Raw genomic sequence first — 13468 nt, forward strand, 5'->3', positions numbered from 1 at the left:
TGTTTAAGCATATTGAGAACAAAAGTGGTTGTATCACACTTCCTTCCAGTACTCCTGATGATACCCTCATCTCTGATGAACACTAGCTGTCCATGATAACATACTTTGTCTTTGACCCACTCACATATATGAGAGTCTACTCCACAAGCTTGTTCTTTCATTAACAGCATGTCTAAGTGTATCACTCCGTGCAGGAACCATTCAAACTTAAAAATTAGCTAGTCACAAGTTTGTTGAAACAAGTCATACACTAATGGTGTGTGACTATTCATTTCATAATAGAGAAGAAAAGTAAGTATTTGCCAGCGTATTGCCCTGAAGCATGGGTCCCAATCATTTGAAGTTGCAAGAAGTATCCTCATCCTTTCATCATCTGCACTATGCTGTAAAACAGTTTCCTAAATTTCAGATGTGATCAGAAAGACATCCCCAAAATTCCAGTGAAGAATGTTTACCTATTTCACTAAGAAAAATACAAACTTTGTTCACTGTTTTGTAAGACAGAATTTGGAGGGGCCTTTTGTGACGTAAGCTTAAAAAGAAAGGGATGACCTTCAGCAGATGTGTCTGTTCCAAGTGGCGCAATGGTTAGCACACTGGACTTGCAATTGGGAGGACGATGGTTCAAACCAACATTCTGTCATCCTGATTTAGGTTTTCCATGATTTCCGTAAATCACTTTGGGCAAATGCTGGGATAGTTCCTTTGAAAAGGCACACCCAATTTCCTTCCCCATACTTCCCTAATCCGATGGGACCAATGACCTCACTGTTTGGTCCCTCCCCCACATTAATGAACCAACTAACTGAGAGTCTGTGCATGACACACTGCCTGAATCAGATACAGAAGAGGATTTTGATGCATATTTAAGAATTCTGTGGATTATATTGTTTGTTTACAGCTTTATTGTTGAGTCAGTCTTTGGTTTTTGGTTATTCTTGTTTATTTTGAAGCTATAAAAATGTAACTGACATCTGATATATATCTGATTTAGGTTTAGTATGCATGCAAAAATTGAGTTAATCTTGGTAGTTCCAGAAAAATGGACGTAAGGTCATCCCCCACAACCACCAAGGGGAGGGAAGTATGATGCATCAATTTGTTATTTCTTTTTTTGCATACCGTATATATACCTTGCATCATCAGTGCTATAGAAACAGAGTAAGAGAGGAAATTAGAATTGTCTGAAGAAATGAACAATTTGGTGTATATGATCAGCATTAATCTTTGCTTAGAATGGAGAACATGACCCCTACTTTTTTCTCTACTTCAAAGACTGTTTTGAAAAGAATGATGAGATGGCTCCTATAGAATGGGTAAAAATAAAATGTCGGTGACAGTGCAGAGAGTTCAAGAACTTAGAAAAATTAATTTGGAACACTTATGCATTGTATAATCATGGAAATGATTCACAAAAGTAAAGGCTTATAACTGTATCTCCAGGAGATAGGCTTTCCCCATTTTCTTAGGACAGATAATAAGAAATATGCTGAAGTTCATTGAATTATGTAAGTCAAGATGTACCATCATTTACTTACAGTGACCCAGTTTTCTGTAAAGTCAGCATTACTTGGGGAGAGATGCTTCATTTCACTTGACTAATGGTAGTGGGCACATGAAAACTGAAAAGTGAGACACTGTGTCAGAAATGAATTTTGTTATGCATGCAACAGTTTGAGCCTCATCTTCTGTGCTTACTAACACACATCCACAGTCACAGTGCAGTTGATAGGAAGAGGACACTTTCTATCATCATTTGTTCTCCTGTTAAAGATACAGGTGTGTCAGCTGGTGTCAGTAAAGCTATTTGTTCAAAAATTAGATCAGTTTTGATTGGAGTGTCTTTACTGCAACGTCTATTTTACGAATAGATTTGGTTGTATGAAATGTAAAACCACTGTTCTGTAGTCTAAACTTCATGTTAAGAAATTGAGTATCTTATCTGTATGGAGCCAGCTATGGCAGGGACATTTTTTGGAGCCAACAGATAGAACATTCTGTTTAAGGTGTCCAACTAGTGGTATGGAACAAGTTCTCCCTCTCATTTTTTTGCAAGTACTTATACAAGGTATTTAAAAATGCCCCATATACTTACAGGAGATAGTACTGTCCAAAATTACAAAATAAATCTTATAAACATATGCCTGGTAATGAACACTTATTGAGATTTGGGCCATTCTGATGTATGGTAGCTGTCTATCAGCTAACACTACAGAAGGTGCTCAATGTAGCTCTTTCAGTCCTCCTCCTCAAAGAATCACAAAGTTGTGTGAATAGACATGGTTGGCCTTGGATTTGGTCAGGTGCATGGATCACACTCCTGTAATGTACTGCTGACAGATGTGGAATCTGCAAGTGCATTTAACTGTCCTCAAAGGGAGAAATCTAAGGGATTGCAGTCTGTCATGTGGGAAGGCCATGTTGCTAAACCTCCTCAACCAACCCATCACTCATAAAAAGTTTTTGTTAGGCACTGTCATACAAAGTTCAGATAGTTGGGTAGTGTCCCTTTTTGTGTAAATCACATCTGGTGTCTTTGTGGGAGGGTAATGAACACCAATATTGTAAGTTTTTATAAGTAGTTTGACGATAAACAACACCTGTTAATTTTTCCAGTAAAGTGAACTGAGTCCTTCACCTACAGTTCCTCCTCACATATTGATGCTAAGGTGAACCTGATATCTGCTTGAGGATTTGCATGAAACTACATTATCACAATCTTTGTGAACCATGCCTCATCCACAAATAAAATGAAAGCTGTAAATTGCATATCTTATATGACTCTTCTTTGAATCACTTGGCAGAATTGTAACCTAATGTGATGGTCTTGTGACCTGAGAATTTGCACAGCAGGTAAGTGTTATGGATTAACAGTCACACCTCCATATTTGGTGAGCAGGCTATGTGATGTCTACTGTGTCCCCATTGTTGTTGTTGTTGTTGTGGTCTTCAGTCCTGAGACTGGTTTGATGCAGCTCTCCATGCTACTCTATCCTGTGCAAGCTTCTTCATCTCCCAGTACCTACTGCAACCTACGTCCTTCTGAATCTGCTTAGTGTATTCATCTCTTGGTCTCCCCCTACGATTTTTACCCTCCACGCTGGCGTCCAATACTAAATTGGTGATCCCTTGATGCCTCAGAACATGTCCCACCAACCGATCCCTTCTTCTGGTCAAGTTGTGCCACAAACTTCTCTTCTCCCCAATCCTATTCAATACTTCCTCATTAGTTATGTGATCTACCCATCTAATCTTCAGCATTCTTCTGTAGCACCACATTTCGAAAGCTTCTATTCTCTTCTTGTCCAAACTATTTACCGTCCATGTTTCACTTCCATACATGGCTACACTCCATACAAATACCTTCAGAAATGACTTCCTGACACTTAACTCTATACTCGATGTTAACAAATTTTTCCATATTGAAAATGACCTGCTGTCTGCAAGTTGCTGGAAAAACCTGTTAGAAATTTTTTCAGATTTTTTGAGGATGTTGATGGTATACATAACAGAACAGGCTTTATGTCTTATACATAATACTGATATGTTTAGGTCTATACATAATTACAAACATTAACTGCACACTCTAAGTTTTAACATGTGTTTCATATGAAACTTCCTGGCAGATTAAAACTGTGTGCCCGACCGAGACTCGAACTCGGGACCTTTGCCTTTCGCGGGCAAGTGCTCTACCAACTGAGCTACCGAAGCATGACTCACGCCCGGTACTCACAGCTTTACTTCTGCCAGTACCTCGTCTCCTACATTCCAAACTTTACAGAAGCTCTCCTGCGAACCATGCAGAACTAGCACTCCTGAAAGAAAGGATACTGCGGAGACATGGCTTAGCCACAGCCTGGGGGATGTTTCCAGAATGAGATTTTCACTCTGCAGCGGAGTGTGCGCTGATATGAAACTTCCTGGCAGATTAAAACTGTGTGCCCGACCGAGACTCGAACTCGGGACCTTTGCCTTTCGCGGGCAAGTGCTCTGCCAACTGAGCTACCGAAGCACGACTCACGCCCGGTACTCACAGCTTTACTTCTGCCAGTACCTCGTCTCCTACATTCCAAACTTTACAGAAGCTCTCCTGCGAACCATGCAGAACTAGCACTCCTGAAAGAAAGGATACTGCGGAGTGAAAATCTCATTCTGGAAACATCCCCCAGGCTGTGGCTAAGCCATGTCTCCGCAGTATCCTTTCTTTCAGGAGTGCTAGTTCTGCATGGTTCGCAGGAGAGCTTCTGTAAAGTTTGGAATGTAGGAGACGAGGTACTGGCAGAAGTAAAGCTGTGAGTACCGGGCGTGAGTCGTGCTTCGGTAGCTCAGTTGGTAGAGCACTTGCCCGCGAAAGGCAAAGGTCCCGAGTTCGAGTCTCGGTCGGGCACACAGTTTTAATCTGCCAGGAAGTTTCATATCAGCGCACACTCCGCTGCAGAGTGAAAATCTCATTCTGGAAACATCCCCCAGGCTGTGGCTAAGCCATGTCTCCGCAGTATCCTTTCTTTCAGGAGTGCTAGTTCTGCATGGTTCGCAGGAGAGCTTCTGTAAAGTTTGGAATGTAGGAGACGAGGTACTGGCAGAAGTAAGCTGTGAGTACCAGGCGTGAGTCGTGCTTCGGTAGCTCAGTTGGTAGAGCACTTGCCCGCGAAAGGCAAAGGTCCCGAGTTCGAGTCTCGGTCGGGCACACAGTTTTAATCTGCCAGGAAGTTTCATATCAGCGCACACTCCGCTGCAGAGTGAATATCTCATTCTGGAATGTGTTTCATATATTTTATTACATGCTCAATCACACTATCTACACTTAATATACACCATTACAAGCATTTATACTGCATTACCTACACAACTACAAATATTTATTACCTGTCTGTCGATTAACTCTATTGGCAGAATTACATGTCTGCCATTTCTCACGAGGACTAATAGGCCTCTGTTTCACTGTTTGCATTGTTCATAATCCATGCAATACTAATCTTGCTTTGATGCCAGCACAGTTTCAAAACAATATGTACAGGATGGCTGACGTAGGAGGTAGTTGAGCAATGAATGTCAACAGGAAGACATCCTATATTACTGAGTACTAGCTGTTCTTGATACAAGAGGACCGATCTGTATCCAAGAAGTATTTGTTTCCAGACATATGTTTTGGGACTTTTTCCTAGCTTCCTTTCCCCATAAAGGAGATTCTTTCTGGCAGGCTAGAAAATGCTGTGAATGTTTTTAATGAAAATGGAAACATTGGGCATAAATAAAATCTATTATTTGTCCATAACCTCACTGTGTTGTTATGCTTGGCAAAATCAAGATAGTTCAATATATACTAGTGTATGATTCCATAAGGATAGCTCCTCTACCATTGTGATGTACTGTGTAGGAAAAAAGGAGTTAATCCACATGACAAAAGCCAGGAGAGCTAAGGATTGCATCTTTCGACTCTGTTGTAGGAACTGAAGCTTTACAGAAAAAAAAATTGTAAATATTTCCAGGATATGTTGTTGTTTTTCAAGTTTGAATTGGCATCACACAATTCACAGTTTAGGCTAAAAAATAAACTTATTGGCATCCTCCAAAAGCTGTCTTACATGAAACAAGTGGTGTCTTTTCTCACTTTGATGACCCTATTCTTTAATGTAGGGATGTTCCCCAAAAGAATCACTTTAATTCACACGATGAATGCTGAATTTAGTGTTTAAAGATGGCATATCAAAAGTATCATTCACTGAGTAATCATTAACAAAAACTATTCCATTCCACTGTGGCAAGGTGCTACAGCAACCAGTTTTGAATTATTTCAGGATAAAAACAATCTTAGTTACAAAATTATTAAATATCACTGAGACACTTCACCATTTTGGTGCATATCAGATTGTGTTAAAGTAGTTGGGTATGTAACCTGTCCATCATAAAGCCATATAAAATGGAAAATGGATGTAACAGTAAACCAGCCAGTTACTGTTGTGTACAGTTTCCATTTTATATGGCTTTGTGATGGACGGGTTACATATCTAGCTACTTTTACATAATCTGATGATTCCGTAAAAGGGTGAAATATGTCATTGATATTAAATAATTTTGCAACCAAAACCGTTTTTGTTCTAAATTAACAAAAACAACCACTAAAGGTAAAACTGGTAAAAAGTAGATCAGATAGCTCATGTGTATGATGACCATATAAGCAGAAAAGGGGAAAATTTGCTTCTCAGTAAGGCCTAAAATTATAATTAATGTGCAAGTTAATGAATGAGTTGAACACAATAAATTTCTTTACTGTAGAACTAAATACTTCGAAAGCAATATTACAAAATTTCATGCACACAAAAGGTTCTAAGAATTACTGTTTACCATGTAATTGTTTAATCATAGCTTTTGTATTGCTGTGAAAATTGAAAGTGAATACAACCTACTGAAAAGCAAATTTGTAACTGTGTTCCTGGAGAAACAATGGATAACCATTCATTTTTTTATTAAAAAAATACATATTTGTGTTAAATAATTTTCTCACATAAGGGTCTACTTATACAATTGCTTATCTGCTGATAACCTCATCTTTGAGTGCCCCTAACATTAATCTAATTGTTTATTTCATAGGATTCAGAGGAATGGTTGGAGATCCAGCACCTCCAGGACCTGAGCCAAAAAGTCGTGGTTTCTTCTTCACACGACATTCACAATCTGTTCAAACACCAGCATGTCCTCGTGGCACTGTTAGGATGTGGAGTGGATACTCACTTCTACATTTCCTTGGTAATGCAAAGGCACATGGACAAGATTTGGGTAAGTAAAAAGAAAGTACATATCAGCTAAACATTGTGGTATAAGTGTATAAGTCAGAGTAACTATTTTTTATGAGAGCATATCCTAGGTGCCTCTACTAACAAGCAGATGTTACAGAATGCCCCCCTTCAATTGTCTTGATTCTTATAGGATTTGACAGTCAGTTAAAAAAAGATTGCTTGAAGGCTGAAAGATTTCCAAAATCTGTTAAGTATAAAGCTTTCTGAGTTTATTAACAGAGTTACTGGTAGCTCAGTGCATAGCGTACAAGTCTTTTAATTGTGAAGTTTCTGGTTTGATTATCTTTAGGAGCAGCAACCTCTTGTTTTGTTACTTTTGTTTGAATTCTTTATTCCTTACCAAATTCAAGCTTCAATTAAGAAATATAGAATAATAATTTTTTGATAAAAATAACAAATTATTTACAGTAAATCATAATTTGATAGCAGAATACGAAACATCACATAGAAAATAAAATACTTTTTGATTTCTAGAGACTGAACAGTATTATTGATGTACACTGATAAACCAAAACATCATGACAACTGCCCAACAAAACATTGGATGCCGCATCATGACATGGTAACAAAAGTATGTACCAGAGCATATTCGAACGGGGGATCACCCTGGCAAAGATATGTACTGTGAATGTGGAAATCCATTGAGATAAGAAACATTGACAAAGGACAGATTATTATTATTCAGAGCCTGTGAACAAGTATCTTAAAAAGAGGGAAACTGGTCAAATGTTCACATGCTACACCTATGGAAAGAGGTAAAAGGACAGTGAAACTACCCCTAAGTGCTAAATTTTTGGACTTTCGTGATTCTTCGCAATGGGCTTGTCTCCTCTGTTTAGTAGGATAGATGGTAACCCATAGCATCTCTGCCAAATGATCACAATGCTGGTGCACGCACAACTGTTTCGGAGCACACTGTTCATTGTACGTTGTTGAACATGGAGCTTCACAGCAGACACCCCTCCATTTCACACGTTGACCCAACGACATTGTCAATTACAATTGCAGTGCACACAGGACCGTTGGGATTCAGCTGTTGGTCAATGGAAACATGTCAGCCCTTCAGGTGAATCACATTTTTTCTAGGTCAATGGTTGTCTACACAAAAAAACGGTTCAAATGGTTCTGAGCACTATGGGACCTAACATCTGAGGTCATCCGTCCCCTAGAACTTAGAACTAGTTAAACCTAACTAACCTAAGGACATCACACACATCCACACCCGAGGCAGGATTCGAACCTGGGACCACAGCGGTCGCGCGATTGCAGACTGATGCGCCTAGAACCGCTCGGCGACTCTGGCCAGTTTGTCTCCACAAATGTTATCATTGAGGTGAATGGCAGCTTGAAACATACAGTGTGCCATAGATGCAGGCTGGTTGGAGCAGTATTACTCTATGGGAGACAGTCTCCTGAGCTTGCATGGGATCTGTGGTAGTAATCAAAGACACTTTGACAGCTGCGAACCACCTGCATCCTTTCATGCTTGATGTCTTCCCAGATGGCAGTGTCGTATTTCAGCTGTATGGTTGCTCATGTCTCAGAGCCAAAACTCTGCTACAGTCACTTGAGGAGCATTATAGTGAACTCATGTTGTCTTGGTGACCAAATTTGCCTGACTTATATTCTACGGAACCCATCTGGGTCACTATCGGGTGCCATCACTGCACACACAAATCAGCAGTCCATTATTTACAAGAATTACCTGACCTGTGTGTAGACATCTAATGCCACACACCTCCACAAACCTACTAACAAACCTTCAGATCCCTGATATGCTGAATCAGTGATTTATTTTGTTACAAAGATGGACAAACAAGCTGTTAAGCATATGGTCATAACATTTTGGCTCATCAGTGTGTGTAATGTTTACATTTAACAAAGGATTTTTCATGTCTCTATCAAATTTTGACTTACGTTATGCAATTCATAATTAAAAATCAAAAGTAGTTATTCTTATTAAAAATAATAATCATTCAGTATCAATGTAAAAAAAAAAAAAAAGCTTGTGCCTACTGAGAAGTGAACTTGTGACTGTGCAGTTAAAAGACTTTTACACTACACATTCAGCTGCAAGCACCCTGTTTATAAGATGGAAATGTTTTATACTTGGCAGTGTTTGGAGAGCTTCTAATCTCCAAAGGCAGCTTTTTCAAATTTTTGAAATCGTGCCATACTGCTTTAGGAATTTGATGTCTGCACAATGATTTTAGAATCCTTTGAGAATGAAGAACCTTGCGGTGAAGTCAGTCCTTAAGGAGCCACTGTAAGAGTCAGTAAGTGCGTTTTCTGTGATGCTTCAGCAGAGATTTACAATTTTGTTTGTTTCATTGTGTTGACAGAGTCAGCAAAAACAAATACTACTCAATACATGTTTCATACAATGCCCAGTGCCAGTGGAAAACATCCATTTATTTTTTTGACACCAGTACTATATTTTTTGAAGTGAAATTGCATGTGCTATTCATTAGAGCAGTAACGTACCAATTTATTCTGGCATGATATTTGATTTAATCACCTAAGCAGATTCAGAAGGATGTAGGTTGCAGTAGGTACTGGGAGATGATGAAGCTCGCACAGGATAGAGTAGCATGGAGAGCTGCATCAAACTAGTCTCAGGACTGAAGACCACAACAACAAACAACATGCATTAACAGAGAAAGCAAAACATTAAGAATAACTGTCACTCCATCAGCAACTGAAAAGTGCTGCTGATGTCAATAGCAGACTGACAGCAAGGTGCATGCTGAGACTCACGTGACAGGGGAGGCCAGACACTGAAGTTCATTGATACATTCACACATCATGTTCCCTAAATGAAGGAGAATCTTCCATGGTATGCAGCGAGTCAAGCAATAAATTATGGGGATTATGATTAAATTACTTTTATGAGGTGGTATCCAAAAGTTCTTGAAACAAATTAATTAAAATGATCATGTTTTACTTATATTTTATTCTGCACCATCCCCTTCAAAGTAGTATCCTCAGGGTGAATACATTGATATGGACATTTCTGCCACTGTGGAAATGCATCCTGGAAGCCAGCTTTCTCAAGGTATTTAGTAACCTCTGGGATTCTAGTTGTATCTCCTCATCCTTCAACTTGATTTTCATCTTGACTAAGAGGAAGTCACATGAAGTTAAGTCTGGTGAGAAGGATGGGTGGGTAACAATTGTCACCTTCTTTTTAGTCCAATATTCCAGATTAATGTAGGGTGTATGCAGTCATGTGTTGTCATGTTGGAGAATCCAGTCACTTGTACACCACTTCTATGGACACTTTGTTGTTATGTAAGCCGTTTCTGGGGACATTTTGTCCTCATGTTTTCCCTCAAATGTTTTAGAGCATCATGATAATACTCTTTATCGACCAGGTGACCACAAGAGATAAATCTTTGCAAAAACCAGTTGTTTAAGTTTCACACAGTCTTGTACATAATGTTGCTTCTGCTTGTCTTGAAGCACTTGTGGGAACAATGTGGCCACAGTCCTATTTGTGTTCAATTCTTCTGACAGAATACGTTCAAATGTAACATAACATACTTCCAAGGTATTGCAGAGATCTTGGTTGGCCTATCTAAAATCTTGCAGAAGCAGATTACTCAGTTTCTGAACATCATCTAGTGTGGTCCTAGTTGGCCACTGCCAACAGTTGCAATTATCAGTTGATGTTTGCCTGTTTTTGAAATACATTTTCTGGTTGTATGTCCATATCTAACTTAAAGCCTGCTTCAGCTTTTGGTATATTTATGAAGTGGTTTTCCCGAGTTTAAAACAAAACTTTATACAAGCCCACAGCTATTTCAGATCATCCATCACAAACTACTACCTCATGAAAACATGACAATGAAAATATTCTCACCAACAACTAGCCCAACCACTCAGCTTACAGTCATTTGGGACATGGATTCAAGAAGCATGTGTGAGGAGAACCTTACCAGTATTCCAGAGTGCTTGTAACCATTTGTGTACAAAATTCAAATTTTAGTAACTTCTGGGAACCACCTCAAAAATATTTATGTTACATACACTCCTGGAAATTGAAATAAGAACACCGTGAATTCATTGTCCCAGGAAGGGGAAACTTTATTGACACATTCCTGGGGTCAGATACATCACATGATCACACTGACAGAACCACAGGCACATAGACACAGGCAACAGAGCATGCACAATGTCGGCACTAGTACAGTGTATATCCACCTTTCGCAGCAATGCAGGCTGCTATTCTCCCATGGAGACGATCGTAGAGATGCTGGATGTAGTCCTGTGGAACGGCTTGCCATGCCATTTCCACCTGGCGCCTCAGTTGGACCAGCGTTCGTGCTGGACATGCAGACCGCGTGAGACGACGCTTCATCCAGTCCCAAACAAGCTCAATGGGGGACAGATCTGGAGATCTTGCTGGCCAGGGTAGTTGACTTACACCTTCTAGAGCACGTTGGGTGGCATGGGATACATGCGGATGTGCATTGTCCTGTTGGAACAGCAAGTTCCCTTGCCGGTCTAGGAATGGTAGAACGATAGGTTCGATGACGGTTTGGATGTACCGTGCACTATTCAGTGTCCCCTCGACGATCACCAGTGGTGTACAGCCAGTGTAGGAGATCGCTCCCCACACCATGATGCCGGGTGTTGGCCCTGTGTGCCTCGGTCGTATGCAGTCCTGATTGTGGCGCTCACCTGCACGGCGCCAAACACGCATACGACCATCATTGGCACCAAGGCAGAAGCGACTCTCATCGCTGAAGACGACACGTCTCCATTTGTCCCTCCATTCACGCCTGTCGCGACTCCACTGGAGGCGGGCTGCACGATGTTGGGGCGTGAGCGGAAGACGGCCTAACGGTGTGCGGGACCATAGCCCAGCTTCATGGAGACGGTTGCGAATGGTCCTCGCCGATACCCCAGGAGCAACAGTGTCCCTAATTTGCTGGGAAGTGGCGGTGCGGTCCCCTACGGCACTGCGTAGGATCCTACGGTCTTGGCGTGCATCCGAGCGTCGCTGCGGTCCGGTCCCAGGTCGACGGGCACGTGCACCTTCCGCCGACCACTGGCGACAACATCGATGTACTGTGGAGACCTCATGCCCCACGTGTTGAGCAATTCGGCAGTACGTCCACCCGGCCTCCCGCATGCCCACTATATGCCCTCGCTCAAAGTCCGTCAACTGCACATACGGTTCACGTCCACGCTGTCGTGGCATGCTACCAGTGTTAAAGACTGCGATGGAGCTCCGTATGCCACGGCAAACTGGCTGACACTGATGGCGGCGGTGCACAAATGCTGCGCAGCTAGCGCCATTCGACGGCCAACACCGCGGTTCCTGGTGTGTCCGCTGTGCCGTGCGTGTGATCATTGCTTGTACAGCCCTCTCGCAGTGTCCGGAGCAAGTATGGTGGGTCTGACACACCGGTGTCAATGTGTTCTTTTTTCCATTTCCAGGAGTGTATATTAAGAGAAAAACCAGCTGCTTTGAAGAGAAATGGGTGGAAAGGAGGGGGGAGGGGGTAGGGAAGTGGGGAATCACTGTTCTTCTTCTTCTACTACTCAGGTGTTGTCTTTATCTAACACTTCAAACAAGGCATTTATATAACTTTGCTCAGACCACTATCAGCTGCCTATGTACTAAATGTGGAAAATCTGTGTAATATAAACATTAAGAATTGTGCAAAATTTACAGCCCTGGGCCCAGAAATTCTGATTATTTATAGAAGGATTGGCTGAGGGCATGTTCTTTTGCTTTGTTTTTGAATACGTGAATTTTCAGTTTCCACCTTGCTGTCTGCCAGTAAACTGTTACAGACTTTTTAGACCAAAATATAAAAACTTGTTTGAACTGTTGATAGGGATGCATAGAGTATACGGAAATTATTTTTACTTACAGTATTGTGTTTGTGAGTTCCACAGTTTATCCTAAATTGTTATTAATGAGAAAGACCATTAGGGAATGTATGCATTGGCGTATAGCCTATGAACACAAGCAGGCCAAGCACTGAATCTCAGAATACAATATTTAATCTAGTATATGATATGGAACAGTGCAACATAAGCCCACTCCCCTTGCATCTCAAATATTTAATAACAATTTCTTAAGATTTGGAGATAGTGTAGTCGAAGGACTACTTTCAACCTGAGTCTGTACATCACTATTTTGTTGACTGACATTTGACTTTTATTTAATATGTCTTAGCTAAATACTTGTCAAAGTGACTGTACACTTTTTTCCATTTACAGTGTCCACAGTATATCATGTATGCGTAATACAATAATTTTTTAGTTTCACTGGATGCACTTGGCTCCAACTTCTTGCATTAGGAGACTTTAATGTGTAATACTATTAACATATCAATTATGAATGTGAATTTAGATCTGTAACTCAGTCAGAATGGCTGTTCGGGATTATTTAACATATTTTTAACCAGTACTTTGCAAATCAGTGATTGAATCATGTGGCTGACTGTCTATTATTCGCATACTTGTTCTGTATAATGAAATGTTATTTCACACAGCTCTAACTCCTTGTGGCATTTCCTCAAGAGACTTAATGAAGAATTTCTATTTCCTTCTTTGACTTTTTCTACATATATGCATAGCAGCACAAATAAAAGTTGTTGAGATTATTAGTGCCATAGACACTTGCTAAAATATGACTGAAATTCCTGTGCAGC

General features: G+C 40.5%; 1 protein-coding gene across 1 annotated transcript in view; it reads left to right on the forward strand.

The window, feature by feature from the left end:
* The window catches only part of LOC124616033 (collagen alpha-5(IV) chain-like), a 616123-nt gene that overhangs the window by 578107 nt on the left and 24548 nt on the right, over positions 1-13468 (forward strand). Inside the window, exon 31 of the mRNA XM_047144251.1 lies at positions 6592-6777. Within this exon, the coding sequence (XP_047000207.1) occupies positions 6592-6777 (186 nt within the window). The remainder of the gene's footprint in view (positions 1-6591; positions 6778-13468) is intronic.

The sequence above is a fragment of the Schistocerca americana genome, chromosome 5, assembly GCF_021461395.2.
Source record: "Schistocerca americana isolate TAMUIC-IGC-003095 chromosome 5, iqSchAmer2.1, whole genome shotgun sequence".
Taxonomy (NCBI): Eukaryota; Metazoa; Arthropoda; class Insecta; order Orthoptera; family Acrididae; genus Schistocerca; species Schistocerca americana.